We start from the raw sequence: 20922 nt of genomic DNA on the forward strand, positions 1-20922 counted from the left end.
TTATAGCTTACATAATTAAATATTCATAAATTAATTTAATATTTAATTGCAACTTTATAATGAAATGAAATGTATATTTTTGACACATGTATAAACGAATCTTATGCTATTTTAAGTAAATGTTTTTAAGTGCCTGTTATTTTAGTATTATTATACACTATTATATAGTGTCAATTAATGTTCTAATTAGACTAAAATAGATAGAATTTTCCATTTAATTTATTCAGTTTTATTGAATTTTTCAGAATGAGTTGTATTATATATATATATATAACAACAGTGTGGTATAATTCAAAATAGTATTACAATATTGCGGTGTGCACAGTTAAAGATAAATAGTAGACTTATAATCAATGCCAAGACAGGTCAAAGGAATTTACTGAAGCTTCTGAAATGACTTGGATTTTCCTTTTAATATATGTCCATTCTTTTCCATCATTATGGTTTCTTTAATCAGGATTATCCAGTCCCTGACAAGAGAGAGTTCTGTGCCAACCTATTTATTTATAATTAATATCCTCCCCTAATCATTATTTATTTTATATTTTGTTTAGCCAATTAATATTCTAATTAGACTGTTATAATATAGATTTTAATTAGACTTTTATTTTGCTTTGTGCTTTAGTCATATTCAATCATTATTTATTGTATATTCTGTTTATCTTTACCTTCATTTTTAAATACTTTAAGTACTTCCACTTATTTTATTGTAATTAGCTGCCACATTTCTAATTCTAATTTAGCTTTATCGTAAAATTTTTGTATTTTATTCCTGATTCATTTTAATTTACGAATACAATTTATACAGATTTAAAGCACCACAGATTAACACTCACAATTGACAAATTCTACTCATAGGTTATTTTATAGCCATGAACTTTCCATGACATTTTATTGACCTTTTTTCATTTTACATTGCAAAATTTGCCACTTGTGACTCTTTACCTGATTTGGCATGCGAAGAGACGGCCGTGGTCCGCCAGGATATCGCGGAGACATAAAAGGCTAAACCAAGAACAGAAAAAATACATCATTACATCAACACACCGTCTTATTTAAGAAGAACCCCAGAGCATTGCATCGACCAGAATGAATGAGTTTGCAGCAGGCCACGCTATAGCAGATGGAATGGACAGACAGATGCATGGACAGCAGAAGCGAAATATGCACATCTGACATCTCTCCTTCTGTCCGTCGACACAACCTGCTCCCGGTTCAGCCTTTGAAAACGTCCACACACAAAAACACTCAAGACACTTCTCGAGTGAACGTCTGGGCAGGAAGGAAAGTGACCACAACAACCCAAGCGAGGGCAGTATCGTGCCTGCATCCCCACGTACAAACCATTAGAGACGAAACCCGATGCCACTTCTGTGGTCAAGGCCTGTGGGAAGCTCCTCCAGAGACCCGCGTCAACTTTTAGGGCTCTGTTGAAACAAGTCGGCGCTGTACTGATGTGTGTGTGTGTGTTCGTGTTTAAAGCTAATTGGAGTGTTTTCACCATTGTGGAAAGATGTTGTACAACCATTGTGCTCTAATATGCAGTGTTGGTTATTACCATTAATTCACAGCCTCACAAAACAGTCCAGAGTGCATTTTACAACATGCGCCGATATGGAGATTTTACCAATAAACAAGCTGATAACTTATATGTCAATACCTATAAATCTGTATGTGAATTTTACTGAACAACACTGTAAAAGAGTCATTAATTTACGCCTGGGGTGTTCCAGCTGGGGTGCTGGAAATAAAAGTAAATTAATGGCCGTTAAAATCACAAAAATTTTGCATAAAATAACACGTTAAATTACAGAAATTTAGTGTAAAATAACAAATGTTAAATTACAAAAGTTTACAGTAAAATAACAGATGTTAAATCACAGAAATTTAACGTAAAATAATGGCCGTTAAATTACAGAAATGTACAGTAAAATAACACAGTTAATTACAGGAATATAGCATAAAATAACAGACGTTAAATTACAGAAATGTACTGTCAAATTCGGCCTTTACATTACAGAAATTGATCAAAAATGTTAATTGAAGGAAATCTGTAATTTTCTGTAATTTAAAGTCCGTTACTTTACGGTAAATTTCTGTAATTTAGCAGCCATTATTTTACACTCTATTTCCGGCACCCCAGCTATTGGGGAAGAAAAGTAAAATAACGGAACTTTTTTACAGTGAAGTTTACAAAAACAAAGTAAACTGAAACAATGGATAACCTTGACTACTGAAAGCAAGAAACTGCAAGGAAACATTTAGATCCTTTTTTCTGAAACTTTTCTCAAAATCTCAGCAGTTGACTTTTTTTTTGTACTTTTTCACCACAATTCAGCCATTTGTGAGTAAATTAACCAGACTTTTTTTTATTTTTGCTTGGAATATGTGTTTTTACGTGTCGCAAAGTGCTTTGAAACAAAGACCTGGCAGGACACAGAGTAGCTCCTCCCCTAAGCCATATGTTTTTAGTTTTTAGCAAAGCTTTGCCAGTGAGAGTGGAGCATCAAATGAAAAGCAAATGGGAAGGGAGGCGGGACATGTCAGATACTAAAGGGCATTTGATTGGTCAGAATATTTGATGAAAAACTTCTTTGATCCATTTAGCCAGAAGTGAAAATCTCCAAACTATGGATATTTATATCTTTCAAATGTGAATTTTGTCATCGTTTTGGGGCATACTAGCTTATAGATGTTCTTAAAGTCTGACTAATACTTTCACCTGGAGCCGCATCGGGCACCTACGCTAAGAGAGATTGGACGGGGTATTTATAATTGACGCATTTGCGATTAAGAAATTCTTTAAAACAACAGGGGCCGAAAAAGGTAACTGACCTTAAAAAGAGATGGATAAACAAAGAAGTAAGGAGTTTCTAAAAACTATGTGATATCATTAATACTAAGATTTTTGTAATCACTTGCTTACAATCACTTGCTTTTATTCATATCTCAGACAGTTCAACTTATTGAAGTTTATAAACATATTAATAACAACAAAAGAAGGTTACTCTACAAATATATTTTTATTATGGCAAGAATAAATAATAATAGTACATGCACCAAATAATTCATAAAATGTTACCCTTAGTGTAAAACCTATGAAAACATTTCTGTGATCATGTATTAAAACTACCTGGGTCTCCACTTTTGCCATGGCCTCTCTGTTTGGCTTTAACAAACTTATCCCTCAAGTTTTTCCAAACTTATTTACAAAAACATTCTCCTTTTTCCCAGGAATTATTGGTCATTTGGTTATCCCTATGATCACGCATGGACGGATCATAAAAATGTCTGTACAGTCATAACTGTTTTAGACAAAATCTCTTCAAAGTGATTCATATTCAACTCAAATGAAATGCAGCGTTGCGCAAATTTGCTGGAGTCTCAAAAAAATTTTGTCCACTCCGCCTGACAAAAATCATGTCACTTGCACCAAAAGCAAACCTCCGCAAACACTATGACTGTCACATTCGCCTTACGCACACTCAAGCGAACTAGCGGATGCGACGAAATCAGCCTTAAGACTAACATACAGATAATAACATCTAAAATAATTATTTTGATTTCACAGGGACTTTAATGTTATGTCTGAATGTGAGACAAAACAACACATCCCACTGAACTGACCTTCAACATGCAGTGTTTGAGACTGTGTGTTTACCAGAAGAAAAGAAGCGGAAGAGCATTTATAATGGCCGTTTTTGTGGTGTTTTGTGTGTATGCGCGTCCGCACGCAGTCGTTCTGGCTTCTGCGCAGTCGGTGTGTGTTTGTGTGGCGGGAGCCTCTACAATATTAATGTGGTATTGATGGTGGGGGAGAGGGCCAGGAGTTGGAGGCCCATCTCCAAGAACAAGGAGGAGACTGAATTATTTATCCTGTTCGCAGGGAGTCGACTCTGTGGAGGGAGGGTGAGGGGTGTACAGGATACTCCACACTCCCAGCATTGAGAAACAGAGGGAGGAAGAAGGAAAGAAGAAAGGACAAAGGAGGAATAAAAACCAGGATGTACTGTAAGGGATGTTTATAGGCATAGTATAGGTAAAAAGGACATTTCACTTTTAATTAAGTTCACCTTAATGCCATTCAAAATGCAGGTGACTTTTTATTAAGTAGAACAATGAAGAAGATATTTAGCTGAACATTGGTGATTCTTATAATAAAAGTCAACAGATACCAGCACTTTAAGAGTCAAAAAGCATATATAGACAAAACAAAATTAATACTTTTGATTCCTGATGATAAATCTTGACAACTAAAAAATTGTACATTAATAAATCATTATTACCTTTTATTTACCCTCAGCAAACTGTCCAGAGTGCATTCCTGAATGTACACTAAAATATCTATACAAAAAGATGATTCCTTTGATTTACTAAATTATTTTACGTTAAGTGGTTGTAAACAATTTATTTGGGCTGAATTTAAACAAACAAATTGGACTTTACTTAATTGAATTTGTTTGTTTAGATTCAAACCATATAAATTGTTTGCAACAGTTTTGCAGATGTTATTTTTCTCAGTGTAGTTCCTCACAAGATCTCAATCTATCATCAGGAGCCACTGGCATTCATTTGGTTTTAGGATCTCAAAGTGCTGTCAGCCATTGATTTGTGTTTAGTGATAGAATAATTAAAAAACATAAGAATCAGCAAAGAATCTTTTTTTAATGTTCTGCTGAAGAAAAATAGCAGATTTTCATTTTTGGGTAAACTTTGCCTTTAATATAATCTTCACAAACACACTTCTCAGGTTGTTTTGTCCAATTTTGATGGCTGAATGACTTCTATTTCTCAAAGCCTTGCTTTCAGCGTCTATTTAAATTTAAAAGATGGCTATCCTGTGATTTTTCATTTGTGTATGTTGCTCCAAATCTGTATGATTTTTATTTTCCATAAAACACGAAAGAAGATATTCTGAAAACTGCTCTCTTTTCCATTAACCGTTTAGGGAATGAAGATTTTGACTGAATTGTTAGCACTAGGTGGTGATGTGTCCACAAAACAAAACAGAATAATACTTCAGTTTTTGTTTTTCCCTTATAATTCAATAGCCTGGAGTCAGTTATTACACATATAATATGGCTACCACACCTATGCTTTAGTTTAAGATATTTTTTTGAGTAAAACATGTAAAAAGTTTACGGTTTTTGTACTATCATTTAATATATTTATTTGGTTAGTCAGTGTCCTTGCTTGTTATGTTTATTATGCTGGGAATTTTTTTCCTGTGAATTGATTTGGGACTGTGATTCGGTCGAGAAAAGCCTGATACTACCTCAGCTGTGTGTTTCCAGGAAAACAATTTGACCCATTTGATCATTCAAAAGCCAATTAACATAAAAATAAAACGATTTTGCACCAGGTAGTTAAAGGAATTTGGTTACTGCAACTAGCCCCCAAAAACTAATAGTATCCCTTTGAACCATTTTTTGGTAGTTTTAACAGCCCTATATATTAAATAGGACATGACTCACTATACAGGCAGCAAAGCAAGTTAGGGGTCATTAAGATTATAAGATATATATTTTTTCAAAGCAATTAACACGCTTATGCAGCAAGGACACTTTATATTGATCCAAAGTCCCATTTAAGACATTCATAGAGGTTTTAAAAAAGATTCCTGAAATAAAGTCTCAAAAGTCAAACCGGTCTAATTCATTTACTCCAGCTTTGTGAACTGGATCCAACTAAGATCAGATTCAAAAGAAGCATTTGCTCACAGACCTGCACTTGGCTTTTTTATTCCTCATGAACACTAGAGTGAATTATCAAGACCTTGAGTAAAAGACAAGTAATTACTAAATTTTTTCTGAAATCTTCAGAAGAAGTAAATGTTTTACAGAAGTGATTATTTAACTGGAATATATCTGATTTATTTTTTTCTCCGTCTCCATTTTTTGAAATACTGGGCAATAAAGTTTTTAACATTTTTTCTGGTGTGATCCAAAGAAAGTCAGTCAGTCATACTCTTTTAAAACAACTTGAAAAATTCAATATGAATTTTGTGTGTGTGTTATCCATTTAAATTGACCACTCTCTTTGTAAAACTGCAACTTTAGTTCGAGGAAATGTGTGCACGAGAAAAAAAACAAACAAACTCGAATTATAAAAAAAGCATGTCATTTACACCACTCATCTTGCCCGAGTGAGTCAATGCCAACTTCACCAACAGTTCTTGTGTGCAAGTGTGTATAGCGAGTGTGCAAGTAAAGAGACGGGGTGGGTGTATTTGTGAGATGGTTGCTGTGTGTCTTACCTGGCCGTGTGGTCCCATCATGGGGTTGCTGGTATTGTGTGGGGGAGGCTGTGCGTGTGGTGACGGCTGCGAGCCGGGAGGCCCCTTTAAGAGAGAAGAGGGAGATGAGAGATGCACAGACGGCCCTCCAGTGAGGCCTGCTGCTGCCGGACCCCCAACACACACATACACTCACACAACTCTCACTCACCGCGTATTAAATACTGGTTGGAAACCCAAAGCTTTTGTGTGGGGGGAGTTCGATGAAAAATGGCAGTTTATGAGAATCGAACAACTAGCTGGTGATTGAAACTGAACGTTCTCAACATTGGCAGGGCTTTGTTAAGTCAGTACAAAAATTTTTTAAAAAGTAAGAATTATTAGCCCCCCTTTAAATATTGTTTTACATTTATATATATATATATTTGCTAAATGATGTATAACAGAGCAAGGAAATTTTCACAGTATGTCTGATAATATTTTTTCTTCTGGAGAAAGTCTCATTTGTTTTATTCCGGCTAGAACAAAAGCAATTTAAAATTTTTTAAAATCCATTTTAAGGTCAAAATTATTAGCCCCTTTAAGCTATTTTTTTTCTTTCGATAGTCTACAGAACAAACCATCGTTACCCTAATTTGCCTAGTTAACCTAATTAACCCAGTTAATCCTTTAAATGTCACTTTAAGCTGTATAGAAGTGTATTGAAAAATATCTAGAAAAATATTATCTACTGTCATCATGGCAAAGATAAAATAATTTAGTTATTAGAGATGAGTTATTAAAACTATTTTGTTTAGAAATGTGTTGAAAAAAATCTTCTCTCCGTTAAACAGAAATTGGGGAAAAATAAACAGGGAGGCGAAACATTTTGAGGGGCTAATAATTCTGACTTCAACTGCATGTTTTAGATACTTAAGCAGGGCTAGCGAAATTGTTTTTTTTTCTGTCGGGCTACCAAAATTTATCAACAGTTTGCCTGGCGGGCTATCTACTGTAGATGACCCGCTGGGCACAGTGTAGATAGATTTTAGTAGCCTGACTGAAAAAACAATATCCTCAGGACTTCGAGCAACTATTTAGCGAGTTAAGCAAAAGGCCTTTAAATTAATTTTTTAGTTTCACACAGCAATCAAACAAGTTTAAATCATACAAATCACAGCATCCTGAGGAACTGAGCACTGTTGTTTTAATTAAAATGTGTGTTTTATTTTGTACAGGATAATAAAATAAAATAAACAAAAAGCCAATTCATTTGAAATAAATAAAAGGGCTGCACAATATTGGAAAAAAAACTGCAATTTATATTGCGATATATATGCAATTTTACCAGATGATTTGAATAGCTTGTAAAGAATTCATCATTTTAGATCGATTTAGATGAATCTGTAGCGTATCTGCATAAAATATCATTCAAAAGCAATGTTTATAGATACAAATAAACAATGACTTTGTTTACATGAACACCAGTGACTGAACTAATCTGAATAAGACAATAATATGATTTAGGTGTTTACATGATTTCTCTTTTTGAACGTTTCTTTCATGATCTCGTTTTACATGTTATAGCACATCATTTGATTGCGTCACCACACTATCCACATTTCCTCCTGAGTTTCATGTAATTTCACGTGTTTCATTTTGAATTTGTCGACTTTAACTGCAGTTTGACACTTTAACTTTCATTCAGGAACATTTCATGCATGCCACCCGTGACAAACGAGATACTAGATGCGAATATGAACTACTAGAAGAGTGTAGTTTTAATGTAATTTGATATTGCACACCGTATACAAAAAACCTCCACATTTGATGCAGGTGTCTGTGGTCTTTCACTGAATCTTTAGGTGCAGAGAATAGTGTAAAGCTGTTTGTGTATAGACTCTCCTGTCACAAAATGCAGCGAAAATCCTACACGATGGTAATAGTTTGATTGCGGTGTTTACATGTGTGTACTGCACTTCAATAATGCGACTAAAATCGGCATACTCCACATGCTTTAATTCGATTTCTGTTTAGTTCGATTATGACCTTAATCTGATTAAATTAATTTTAAAAATCCCTGTTTATACAGTCGGCTACTTATCAGAGTATTGTCTTGATCGCAATTGAATCGTATTAATGATGTTCATGTAAACGTACACAATAATTGATGATTTTCTGGGCCGTTAAACAATATTTAGCAACACAAATTAAATTACCACCATATAATAATAAAAATAACAATAATAACACTATCATGAGTAAATAATTATAAAATGTACAATTAATCTTTAAGCTACAAAAATTAGATTTGCTTAAAATGCAAATAATACACACACTGTAAAAAACTATATGATCAGTTAGTCCTGACAGCATTTAAGGTCACTGTAACTTATTAAACCAAGTTAATCCTGTTTTAACTTAATTGTATAAGTTACACAAGCTGTTTTAAGTCAGTTTAACATAAGTTTGATGGACACATAAGGTTAATTTGATTCAGCTTTAAAATTTAAAGCAACCAGGATTTTTTTGCAGTGCAGTCGCAGGCCTTAAAAACACATGAAATTAATCAAGTTTCACTCTAAAAAGTTTAAATGACTCCAATATGTTGTTAACTGTAATGTGTGGTCTACTATAATATAATCCCAACTGCACTGCAGATCCTTGCGATGTGACTATTGTGGACTCGCACATTGCGATATCAATAATGAAACGGTATATTGTGCAGCCCTAATGTCCATTTGTCAATATAATAGTATACGTATGAATTTAATGTAATAGTGACCAATACCAAAAACATATTATTTAAAAATATAATAAATATAAAATATCATAAAAAGATCATATTGCTCAAACACACACACAGTTTAAATTTTTAGCCCTCACGTGTAAAATATATATATTTTTTAATATATTTCTCAAATGTTTTCATTTTCAACAACATTTTATACAACAGTTTTAATAACTCATTTCTAATAACTCATTTCTTTTGTCTTTGCCATTAGGCAATTAAAATATTTAATCATGTATTTTGCAGGATACTAGTTTTCAGGTTAAAGTGTGATTCAAAGACTAGGTTGAGATAAGTTAATTAAGCAAGTCAAGAAATAATATTGACCTTAAAAAATATATAAAAATGCTTTTATTCCAGCCAAACTAAGAAAAAAGGCTTTCTCCAGAAAAACAAAAAAATATATAGAGGAAATACTGTGAGAATTCCCTTGTTCCATTAAACATCACTTGGGTAATAATTAAAAAAGAAAGAAAAAAAAAGAAAAGAAAACAGAGGATATATTGTTGTGTAGTTGTATTATACATTTATGCAAATACCAAACACATTTTCTTCATAAATTGCAAAGAAAAAATAGCATACAGACCAGCATTGCTCAGTATGCTGTACAGTATGCTCAGTATGTGTACAGTATGTACTGTGAAGAAATTCCCCGAAATGTGTCGCATAAAACCTATGAAACCCCTTTGCTCTCTAGAACTGTTGCACGGAGCTTCCATTAGTGTTGATTAATGATCAACAGGCCATTAAGCTCAAGTCTAAAACAGTTCTGTAAGGAACCTGAGACTATATGACTAATAGCAAACACGCAGCAAAGGAGCTTAGCTTCATTTCTTCCCCCTCCCTAAACAACAAGCCTGCCCTGAATGAGAAGCATATGCCATAACGGGTCCTGTGCACCCATTCCAGCCAATCACGCTCGCTCTGCAGTCCTGCCTCAAAACAGCCATATATAAAAATCACTTCCGACACCTTTGAGAAGATAATAACCTGCCACTTACGGCATGGCCGGCCTTCAATCTCTATTCTCAGGCCCTAAAGGGGGCAGTTAGCTTGACAGTATTCATACACTCTGAATGACGACCGCTGGACAGCTGCAATAGCGCTTATTGACCACACGGGGGCAGTGTTAACAAAGCATTCACGTACTTGTCTGAGCATTGAACGTCCCCACGTTTTGAAGAAATAAGATGCGTACATTAAACTAATCAATTCAAGTTATGCCGGAAGTTTAGTAACAAAACAAAAAACATGCTCCTCAGATGGTTTCATTGGAGTTTTGGCCGCCCTGTTGAGTCTGTGTATGTGGTTGTGACCCATGCTTATTACCGCCTCTTGACCTCTGTCCAGTGTTCAGACCTCAGACAAGGCCTCCCGCTGGTTGGAGAGCGGCTAAGGAAACCATCCATCCAACACCAGCGGAAATCTCCACGCTGACCACCACAGCCGCAGAACAACACATCTGCCCGGGGTACAACAATGACCCTTCCATGCCAATCCAAATAACACCACTCTTTTCAGATTCACTACTAAAAGATAATAATGGGTAAAGACTAGTTGGTATACAGCTGTGGATACTCACAATATAGCATATATGCAATATAGCATTAGTTTTGTAACATTGTACAACAATAATTCATATTTTTACATTACTGTGAGGGTTAGGTTTAAGTTGATGTTAATTTAATGGGTAATTTAATAAATAACATGGCTAAAACTTGGTTTAATATTGTTCTTTTTTACATAACAGTGATGTTTGGGTTTAGAGTTGGGATCGGGTTATGAGTTAATAGAATAGAATCAGTGAATAATTAAATCATTAATATTAATAATACTTAGTAGAATTACTATTATTACATCGCTGTGATGGTTGGGATAGGAGTAGATGTTAATAAAATACAATTAATGGATAATATAATGAATAATTCTTGTTAACTTCTGGGTTGCAGCTGTATCCCGTCTAGCAAATATAGCAATATAGTCTAGTACAGGGGTGGCCAACCCTGTTCCTGGAGAGCCACCTTCCTGCAGATTTCAGTTGCTACCCATATCAAACACACCTGAACCCATTAATTAGGACCTGAACACCACGTGATAATTACAGGCAGGTGTGTTTGATATGGGTTGCAACTGAAATCTGTAGGAAGGTGGCTCTCCAGGAACAGGGTTGGCCACCCCTGGTCTAGCTATACTGGGGCGTTAGGACCCATACAGACTGCAGGTTGAGCATGATGTATATATATATATATATATATATATATATATATATATATATATATATATATATATATATATATATATATATATACATACATATATATCATCGATTATGCAATATATCACAAGAAAACCATCCACGATATAGCACAATTTTTGGCGGACTTAAATACTGATATCAATTTACACAATATATCGGCATAACGATATTTTGTTTGCATTTTAATATTTTGCGAGTGGATTTTTAAACAAATAAATTTGTGGAGGCATGGCGTTGTCGGCTTTACATTTGGTATTTTGGGTTAGGATTTTATTTATTTTTATTTTTTGTCAGTCACCCAACTGAGATCGAATGCTTTTGGCTGCATTTTTAAGAGATTTAGTTTTTAATTTAAATCATGACTATACTGATACTGAAATCCAACCGGCCAAATTTTTAAATACAGTTTCAAATTTATTTATTTATTTATTTATTTATTTATTTATTTATTTATTTATTTATTTATTTATTTATTTATTTATTTTTCACAAACTGTTTTTGTTTAGAAATAAATGTGACCAAAAAATATAAGATTAGGTCTCAATCCACTAATTCAAAGTATTTATTTATATCTAGAAATTTCACATTTTGTTTTAAATAATTAATTTTATTTTTATTTCCAAATAACGTCACCTCCAAAGACCTCAATGACATTTCAAACATGATGTGATCAATGGCACGCAAAGTCATTAAACTTTACATTTTGGCAAGAAACGTGATCATGTGACACAGTGGCTCAGTGGTTAGTACTGTCGCTTCACAGTAAGAAGGTGGCTGGTTCGAGTCGGGTCAGTTGGCATTTCTATGTAGAGTTCATATGTTCTCCGAGTGCTTTGGTTACCCCACAGTCAAAAGACATGCACTACAGGTGAATTGAATAAAATAAATTGACCGTAGTGTATGTGTGTAAATGAGTGTCTATGGTTGTTTCCCTGTACTGGGTTGCAGCTGTGTAAAACATATGCTGGATAAGTTGGCGGTTCATCCCACTGTGGTGACCCCTGATAAAAAAAAGGGACTAAACCAAAGGAAAATGAATGAATGAAAATGTGATCATTTCATGCCATCTTTAATTAACGCAAGACAACATCCCAATGGAAGTGATGCATTTATAGTGGCTTTTTAAACGCGTACATGACTCACATGCTCTGATAAATGTTTCTGATTCAGGTAGGGGCTGTTTTTTTGTGAGATTGTGGTCTGTGATTTATCCGTGGCCCGTCTCTGACCTCCCTGTGAGAGTGGATGGCTGCGGGGTCTGGCATGAGAGCTGCTCTACTGGCTGTCCCAGAAACCAACAGCAACACATGAGCGAGTGTGTGTGAGTGTATATTTGTGTACGTGTGTGTGTGTGTGCCTGTGTGTATTTTCGCTGGCCGCCTGCATCTTAGCGAGTGTGTCTGAGGGAGGGATTAGAGGGGTCTCGGGATGCTCAAGGCCTCTTTAGCTCAGAGTATCGCTGAGGTCACGACTGTTCATTACACCTCATCACACACAGCAGTGGTGGAGCTCGCTGTCTCTGTCGGTCTCTGCTAAACAATCTTGGTTACCTTCAGCAACACCCGTTCACTTCTCTTTCATTACATCTGACACCCTGCATTGTGAAAACCAGGATGTATGTTTGCTTTGTGTTCAGTCATAATCATTGAAATATACTGTAAATGATTTTTGAAACATGGTTTATAATGACACTCTGGATTTTAAAATAAAATGTATACCTAGGATTTACAATAGAGCAAAATTGGCAATCATTTTCAAAGAATATTTTTTAATAATAATAATAATTTTATTTTGAGGTATTTGATTTAACACAGCAAAAAGTGAAATATTGTGCAATATTTTTACAATTTTAAATAACCATTAAATGTAAATGTAATAATATCAAATGCCATTTATTCTTTTGATTATTTTTCAGCATTCTTGAATACATTATCATTACCTTTGAGGGATTTATGTGAATAAGAAATATTTTGTTACATTTAGTGCTGGGCGATAAATAGTAACAAAATCGTAATCGCGTTTAGCAAAAGCTGCGATTTTGTGTATCTCGTCCATGATGCACGGTTCCGTGAGGAGTAGTAAATCTCCTTTAAAGGCCAGAGGGTGCTCCAACACAGAAAATCCCTATAGTTGCTGAATAAACAGATTTAACCGATTTCACTGATTCAGTGAGATCAATAATCACACGGCTATGCATTCATCTACAGCAGGATTTAATTCAAGCATTCCACTAAAGTTAGGAAGTGAGTTTGGAGTAAAACTGTCATTAAATGTAGTATTTTGGCGTGCTTTCAGATGGAACATTATTTCTGATTTATAATTTACGCAGACAGCTATCAATACTCTACAACTTTTTTTTTTATTTCTTTATGATGCAATCAAATCGTCTGCAATTATGAACACAATATTGCGTAGCTTGTCAGAGAACTATGACTCTGTGTAGTGAAAAAAGCTGGAGATTTACAACTAGGGCTGTGCTATTTGGGAAAAAATATATATATATTTTTTTTTTACAGATATTGCGATTGTGATTTGATTTACGATTTAATTCAAGCTTCAAGCTGATTTTAATTTGTTCGAACAATTCTGTCACAGCTCCTAAAAATTTACTTGATGTAGGGTGTCGTAAGGGAGTCGCAAGCGACAATTGGGCGTCATGACACAAGATTCAACCGTTTCTTCTCGTTTAATGGCATAATTCACGACAAACGATACCATGTCTGCGAATCCTCACAACACCATTGCAGAAAGTCTAGCATGTTTAATTTTCTGAGGCATTGCAGATTGGTTTTGAAGCACTTCACCTCAAATGTTATTCGTTATTTTTGTTTATATACATATATATAATTTATATTGCGGCTAACTAATTGCAACATTTCAAATTGTGATTGTGATACAATTTCTATTAATTGCACAGCCCTATTTACTACTGATTACACAACCGGCTTTACTGACAAAATGTGCATGAAAAATCATCTTCAATTAATCGCCCAGCCCTAACAACATTACAAATCTCTTTACTGTCACATTTAATAATGAATAATTGATTTTATAAATAATTTAACTATTTTTAATCTGACCCCAATGTTTTGAAGAAACTAGCTTAAAGGATTAAATTTTTAAAACCTTCAACGTTCACCATGTGATACTGAAACAATGCTGTATGAATTAAACAACAAGGTGACTATGGTAAATGTCTCAAATAAACATGATAAGCTACATTTCTACTGCGCGTGACACTGTTTCAATGAATAACTTGACTATTTGTACTCAAAAATCACTAATTAGTGTTCGGTGGAGCCCTATATTTACTGAATGAAACAGTTCACCACAGATACTATCCAAAGCTACTGTATTTTTTTTAAATATGCCATAAAAAAAAACAAATATCCACATCATTAGCCAAAATATCTACTTTGTGTGTCCCCAGTAAACAGATGAATGAACCCAAAACCACACAGTCCTGTTCTCTCAAAGAAACAGGTCTTATAAACAGCACACACACACACACACACACACACACACACACACACCAGAGCACCTCACACCTCCTCTCTCCCTTAGTGCTGATCTGATATAAATAGCACTTCTCTGCTTCTCCAAAAACCTTCTTCTCCTCAAACCTTTCCCGACCGGCGTCAGAAAGCGCCTCCTCCCTCGGCTCTGCTTTATCGCTAACACTGCCAAATGCCAGGTCTGTCCATCACTGAGCGAGCGCTGCATCATGGGAAGGGCTGCGGATGTGTACATGCATGTTTGATTATGAGGCTCTGTGTGTGTGTGTGTGCGTGTGCGTGTGTGTGTGTGTGCGTGTGTGTGTGTGTGTGCATGTGTCAATGCTTCTACGTGTGGTTTTGTGGATCTGATGCTTCATGTAAACAGGTGCAATGGGGAAATAATAGACATGGAAAAAAGAGCTCTTCTGAGACGTTCACATCTCTACCTAAGGACAAATGAAGAATATTTTCATGCAAATAAATAGAATTTTCCTACAATTTAGGTGAACTTGCTCATACACATTAGTAGGGATGCTCTGATATTCAAATGCTGTCCATTTATAAAAGGCTAAACTTACTAATTGTTTTCTTTTTCATCCTGCAAATGACAAGTGGCCAATATACAAATTCTATATACAGTTGAAGTCATAATTATTAGCCCCCCTGAATTATTCGCCCCCCTGTTTATTTTTTCCCCAATTTCTGCTTAACGAAGAGCAGATTTTTTTTCAATACATTTCTAAACATAATATTTTTAATAACTCTATAATAACGATTTATGTCATCTTTGTCATGATGACAGTAAATAATATTTTACTAGATATTCTTCAAGACACTTCTATACAGCTTAAAGTGCAATTTAAAAGATTAACTAGGTTAATTAGGCAGGTTAGGGTAATTAGGCAAGTTATTGCATAACGATGGTTTGTTCTGAAGACTATCAAAAAATATATATATATATATAGTTTAAAGGGGCTAATAATATTGACCTTAAAATGTGTTTTTAAAAAAACTGCTTTTATTCTAGCCAAAATAAAGCAAATAAGACTTTTTTCCAGAAGAAAAAAATATTACTGTGAAAATATCCTTGCACTGTTTACACATTATTTAAGAAATATTAAAAAAAAAAGAAAAAAAAGGGTGGGGGGGTGGCTAATCTGACTTCAACTGTATATTTATGTATATTTGTATATTTATTTATGCATTACTGCATATTTGTAACATTTGTTTAATTTATATTTATTTTTCTGTTGTGGTTCACGAGTAATGTGAAATTTAAAAAGAAAATCTTCATTTAATGAACAGTATAGGGCTCCACTGAACACCAATTATTGATTTTTTTGTACAAATAGTCAAGTTATTTATCAAAGCCGTGTGACAGACAGTAGAAATGTAGCTTATCATGTTTATTTTGGACATTTACCACAGTTACGTTGTTGTTTAATTCATACAGCATTGTTTTAATATCACATGGTGTACGTTGAAGATTTTAAAAATATAATCCTTTAAGTTAATTTCTTCAAAATATTAGGGTCAGATTAAAAATAATCAGTTAAATTATTTATAAAATCAATTATTTTTTATTAAATGTGACAGTAAAGAGATTTGTAATGTCGTTGGGGCTGGGCGATTAATTGAAGATGATTTTTTTTAATGTACATTTTGTCAGTAAAGCCGGTTGTGTAATCAGTAGTAAATCTAAAGTGTTTTTTTTTACTACACAGAGTCATAGTTCACTGACAAGCTACGCAATATTGTGTTCATAATTGTAGTCGATTTAATTGTATCCTAATGAAATTGAAAATAGCTTTCTAGAGTATTGATAGCTGTCTGCATAAATTATAAATCAGAAATAATGTTCCATTTGAAAGCAGGCCAAAATACTACATTTAATGACAGTTTTACTCCAAACTCACTTTTTAACTTTAGTGGATTTCTTGAATTAAATCCTGCTGTAGATGATTGCATAGTCGTGTGATTATTGGTCTGACCAAATCAGTAAAAGCAGTTAAATTTTCAGTTTATTCAGCAACTATAGGGATTTTCTGTGTTAGAGCACCCTCTGTCCTTTGAGGGAGATTTACTACTCATCACAGTACCATGCTTCATGAACAAGATGTAGCTTTTGCTAAAAACTTGATTGGGATTTTGTTACTATTTGCTGAAAATTCAACACAAGAATAAATGGCATTTGACATTATTACATTTACATTTAATGGTTATTTTAAATTGTAACAATATTGCACATTATTTCACTTTTTGCAGTGTTAAATCAAACTTCACATAAATTTCACATTCACTCATTAATGAAAAGTTTCAGAACAGAAACAATATGGTTTTAACTGAAAAATATCACAAAATGTATTTTAAGAAAATAATGCATAATTTGGATGTCTTACAAAGATTAAGCATCAAAACATTATAATATACAATACAAGAACTGGATATAAAATTAGGTTTTCTAAAAAAAAATACATTTAACACCTGTAACTTTTCTAAAGATTAACTTAAAGTGCAGCCGTTGATCAAAATACAATACATTCCAAATACAATCCCTCCCTTGCCTTCCAAAGCCACACCTCCTGAAATCACGAACGTGCACAGTAAAGATGACAGAGACCCATTAGATCATGTCATTTGCCAGTTAGAAAACTAGTACTTTGTAATACTACAATTCTGAACGAAAAACTTTATTATATCTAGCAGGTTTTCAGTTATGTAATTAGCAAGCAAAACTTATCATAATGTGCAATTTTTCACGAGCTTTGTCCTAAAGCAACTACTGTATGCTTAGTGGTTGGCCGGTGGGGTGCAGGAATTACACTTATTACTAAGCCATACTTACATGCTATTTCAGAGCAAATAATCAGAGTAGCATGGTAAACAATATAAGGAGCGCGTCACAGGTTGTCATTGTTCAAAAATGAACCAATGTGAATAAAAAACCCACTTCAGCTCAGTAAAGCAGGCTAGGTGGAATAGTGCTGTTTACTCATGTTTTGTTGTAAATAAAACATGAGAATAAAAATCTTCATTATCGATGCTGTAAAAGGTCCCTTATTAAACTGAAAATAGTCATATATACAGTAGCTCATTAGTAAAACAACAGAATCTACATAAGATTTGTGTGACTAAAATACTTTAATAACATGACATTACCCGTCTAAAAGCAATACTTTAGTCATGGTGTCATCCTTACTCCAGCATGCAAAAGTAACTTCAATACTGATTCAGGATTTTAAAAAGTTTTGATTCAGCATTTGTTTTTACTGCCCTCACTCGTGTCTACATAACCGTGACGCATGTGTACGCGCATCGGTGGATCTGCATGAACAGAGGTGCACAGTTGTACAAATCTACATTTGCTGACAAACAGTTTAGGTTTATCAGAATTAACGGCCATTTATTAGTGTTATACCTTATACCCAGAATATAAAAATACATATAAATACAATTAGATCATTTTCTTCAATCATTACTTTTGGAATGTGAAGAGACTTTAAACCAGCACAACAAAAAATGTTTCCAAAGACAATCACCTACTGCACCTTTAAAGTTGAATCTTTTCTAAAAATAAGAATATATTAATTTTAATGTGTGTTACATGACAGCATAGTTAAAATAACGGGGGAAAAGTTTTTAATATTAGCCAATTATGTAGTACCAATACTGTATGTCATGCATCTTTACTAACACTTTAAACTTTTTACACATGAATAATGTTTCGGAAGAATTCAATTCAATTCAATTCAGCTTTATTTGTATAGCGCTTTTACAATGTAGATTGTGTCAAAGCAGCTTCACATAAATGGTCATAGTAACTGGAACAGTGTGGTTCAGGTTTTAGTGTTTAAGTTCAGTTCAGTTCAGTTTAGCTCAGTTCAGTGTGATTTAATCATTACTGAGAGTTCAAACACTAAAGAGCAAATTCATCGATGCGTAGCTCTACCAATCCTGAACCATGTGAGGCAGTGGCGACAGTTTTCAAAGTGACTTTTCACTTGCAGGACGATACATGAGTGAAAAACAATACAACAGAGAAGGGGAACAGAATATCATAAAGACTTACAGTAAAGGTTATTTTAACTTGTGCCAGCAGGAAACCACCTAGCCACTGCTAAAAACACTCTGAAATCCTTAGCAACCTCAAAAAAACAACAAAAAAAAGAGAATCTAATAGCATAATAGCATCAATGTTTCCAAGGGCGAACACCACTCAGAACAAGCAAAACGTCTTCATAAAGTTGCCGTAGAGTCATCACTGATCTGTTTTCACAGGCCGTCCGTTCATAACAGACTGATCACTGAGAGTAAACTCAACTGTCAAAACACACACACACACACACGCATGCATCGCATAAAACACATAGAGCATCTTAATGAACACAACACAGCCTGCAGTATGGAATGAATAAAGCTGCAAGCAGATGGACGGAAGAATGATGAAGAAAGACAATGAAAAAGCTTTGAAAGTAGAAATGAACGAGATTATGCAAGATGTTCAAGAGGAAATCCCATTCACTCTCTCTCTCTCTCTCTCTCTGTTTCCAAGTAATATGCTTTGTTATACAGTTAACTGACCATCAGTTAACAACTGTTTCCATTGATTTGTCATAGGAGCTGTATTAAGGCAAGTGCAGCAGGTGAACAGGGTAAAAATAATAATAATTTTTGTTATTCTTTCAGAGTTTGTTGATTAAATTAAAAATTGCTTAAAAAAAGTTTTCAAAGAATGCATGTTTAAAAATGCAAAAGATATATTTTTATTTATGCACTAATTTGCATACATTATAGACAAAGTGTTTTGATTTTTTAACAGAGCCAAACGTTTTTACGCAGGAGATTTTGAGAATATCTTTTTATTTGTCTGTCACTCAGACAAATAAGTCAGTGTGTGTGTGTGTGTGTGTGCAGAATAAAACATTGTTTATTATCAGACAAATTATGCATGAACAAATTCCTCAGTAAAAAAACAAAAAAACGTTATAATACAGATATGAAGTTTGGTGTATATAAGTGCTGCTGAAGTGGAGATTTATGGCTAAAAAGCTCATTTTGAGAAAACAGAGTTTAAAACCACGTTTTGTGATTGAAATCTAGAGACACTGATTCATTTTCTCTTAAACTGTAACAAATAAAACACTTAAAAGTGCAATTTTATTACATTGAAAAAATGAGTCATCGGATTTACTATTTTTAAGGTAAATATAGGGCTGGGCGATACAGCAAAAAATTATCACAATATCATGTTTCATGTCATAATTATTAACTATTTTTTAACTAATAACAATATTAGGATTTTTTTTTATTTAACCACTTTATTTTAATTTATCAGCTATCAACCATTTGACACTACAAATAGTTTTAATCGTTAAAAACACAAATATTTAAACAAAAATATCTGCTCTCTTTATAATAAAATAAACATAGGTGTTAAAAAGACTCTTAAACTTGATCAATAAAAGACATCAAAGTGTATGCAATGGTAAAGCGTAAATACTGAACAACCAAAGCAAACTTTAAGGTGTGAATAATAATGATACAGTAAACCTTAAGCTCTGTAAACAACACAAATGAAGATAATCAAATCTGAGCTTTCAAGTAAAGGAACCAGCCATCATTATTCAAATACATATTGCAACATTACAAATTGTGAAGTTGGATAACTACATTACCCCCTATGCTAAAAAAATGTTTCTGATGGGGAGGTAGTGGCTGGGATGCACAAGAAAAGAAACCAAAAAGCCACTCTGGCGACATCGTTTTTTATTTACAATCTCCTCACTGCTGCTATACGGCACTAATTTTTGCGTGTGTTGTTATTCTGACCTGAAGTGGCGATGACGCAACACAAAACTCACACGCAAAAAGAGCTCGCACTCCCCTGCCATCTTTATGCACTAGGCAACCATCAACCACTTTCTCAGAGGATGGCAAACGGACAAACAATTGCTGCAGCTCCGATATTAATTTAATGAAGAAAATGAAAAAGCACTGCAGTGTTCAAGTGTGCTGTGTTTGTCTGAGGTAATTGGTCAACAATTATTACTAAATTGTGTATATTCCATACAAAGTGTGAAGCAGATTAGTTGGTTCTACTTACATTAACTGCGATGCACTCGCGGCATTCTTAAAGGTTCAGATGTTTTTCAACTAGGTGTGC

The 20922-nt window shown here is 34.1% G+C and overlaps 1 protein-coding gene across 11 annotated transcripts in view; it reads right to left on the reverse strand.

Moving 5' to 3' along the window:
* The window catches only part of zgc:110158, a 147739-nt gene that overhangs the window by 21340 nt on the left and 105477 nt on the right, over positions 1-20922 (reverse strand). For 7 of the 11 annotated variants that reach the window (XM_087239441.1, XM_087239440.1, XM_087239443.1 and 4 more), the window contains 2 exon segments: positions 6257-6340; positions 946-1005 (listed from right to left, as the gene is read on the reverse strand). In XM_087239441.1, the coding sequence (XP_087095567.1) occupies positions 946-1005; positions 6257-6340 (144 nt within the window). 11 annotated transcript variants of the gene reach the window in all.

The sequence above is a fragment of the Danio rerio genome, chromosome 2 (assembly GCF_052040795.2).
Source record: "Danio rerio strain M-AB ecotype USA chromosome 2, GRCz13ab, whole genome shotgun sequence".
NCBI classification, from domain to species: Eukaryota; Metazoa; Chordata; class Actinopteri; order Cypriniformes; family Danionidae; genus Danio; species Danio rerio.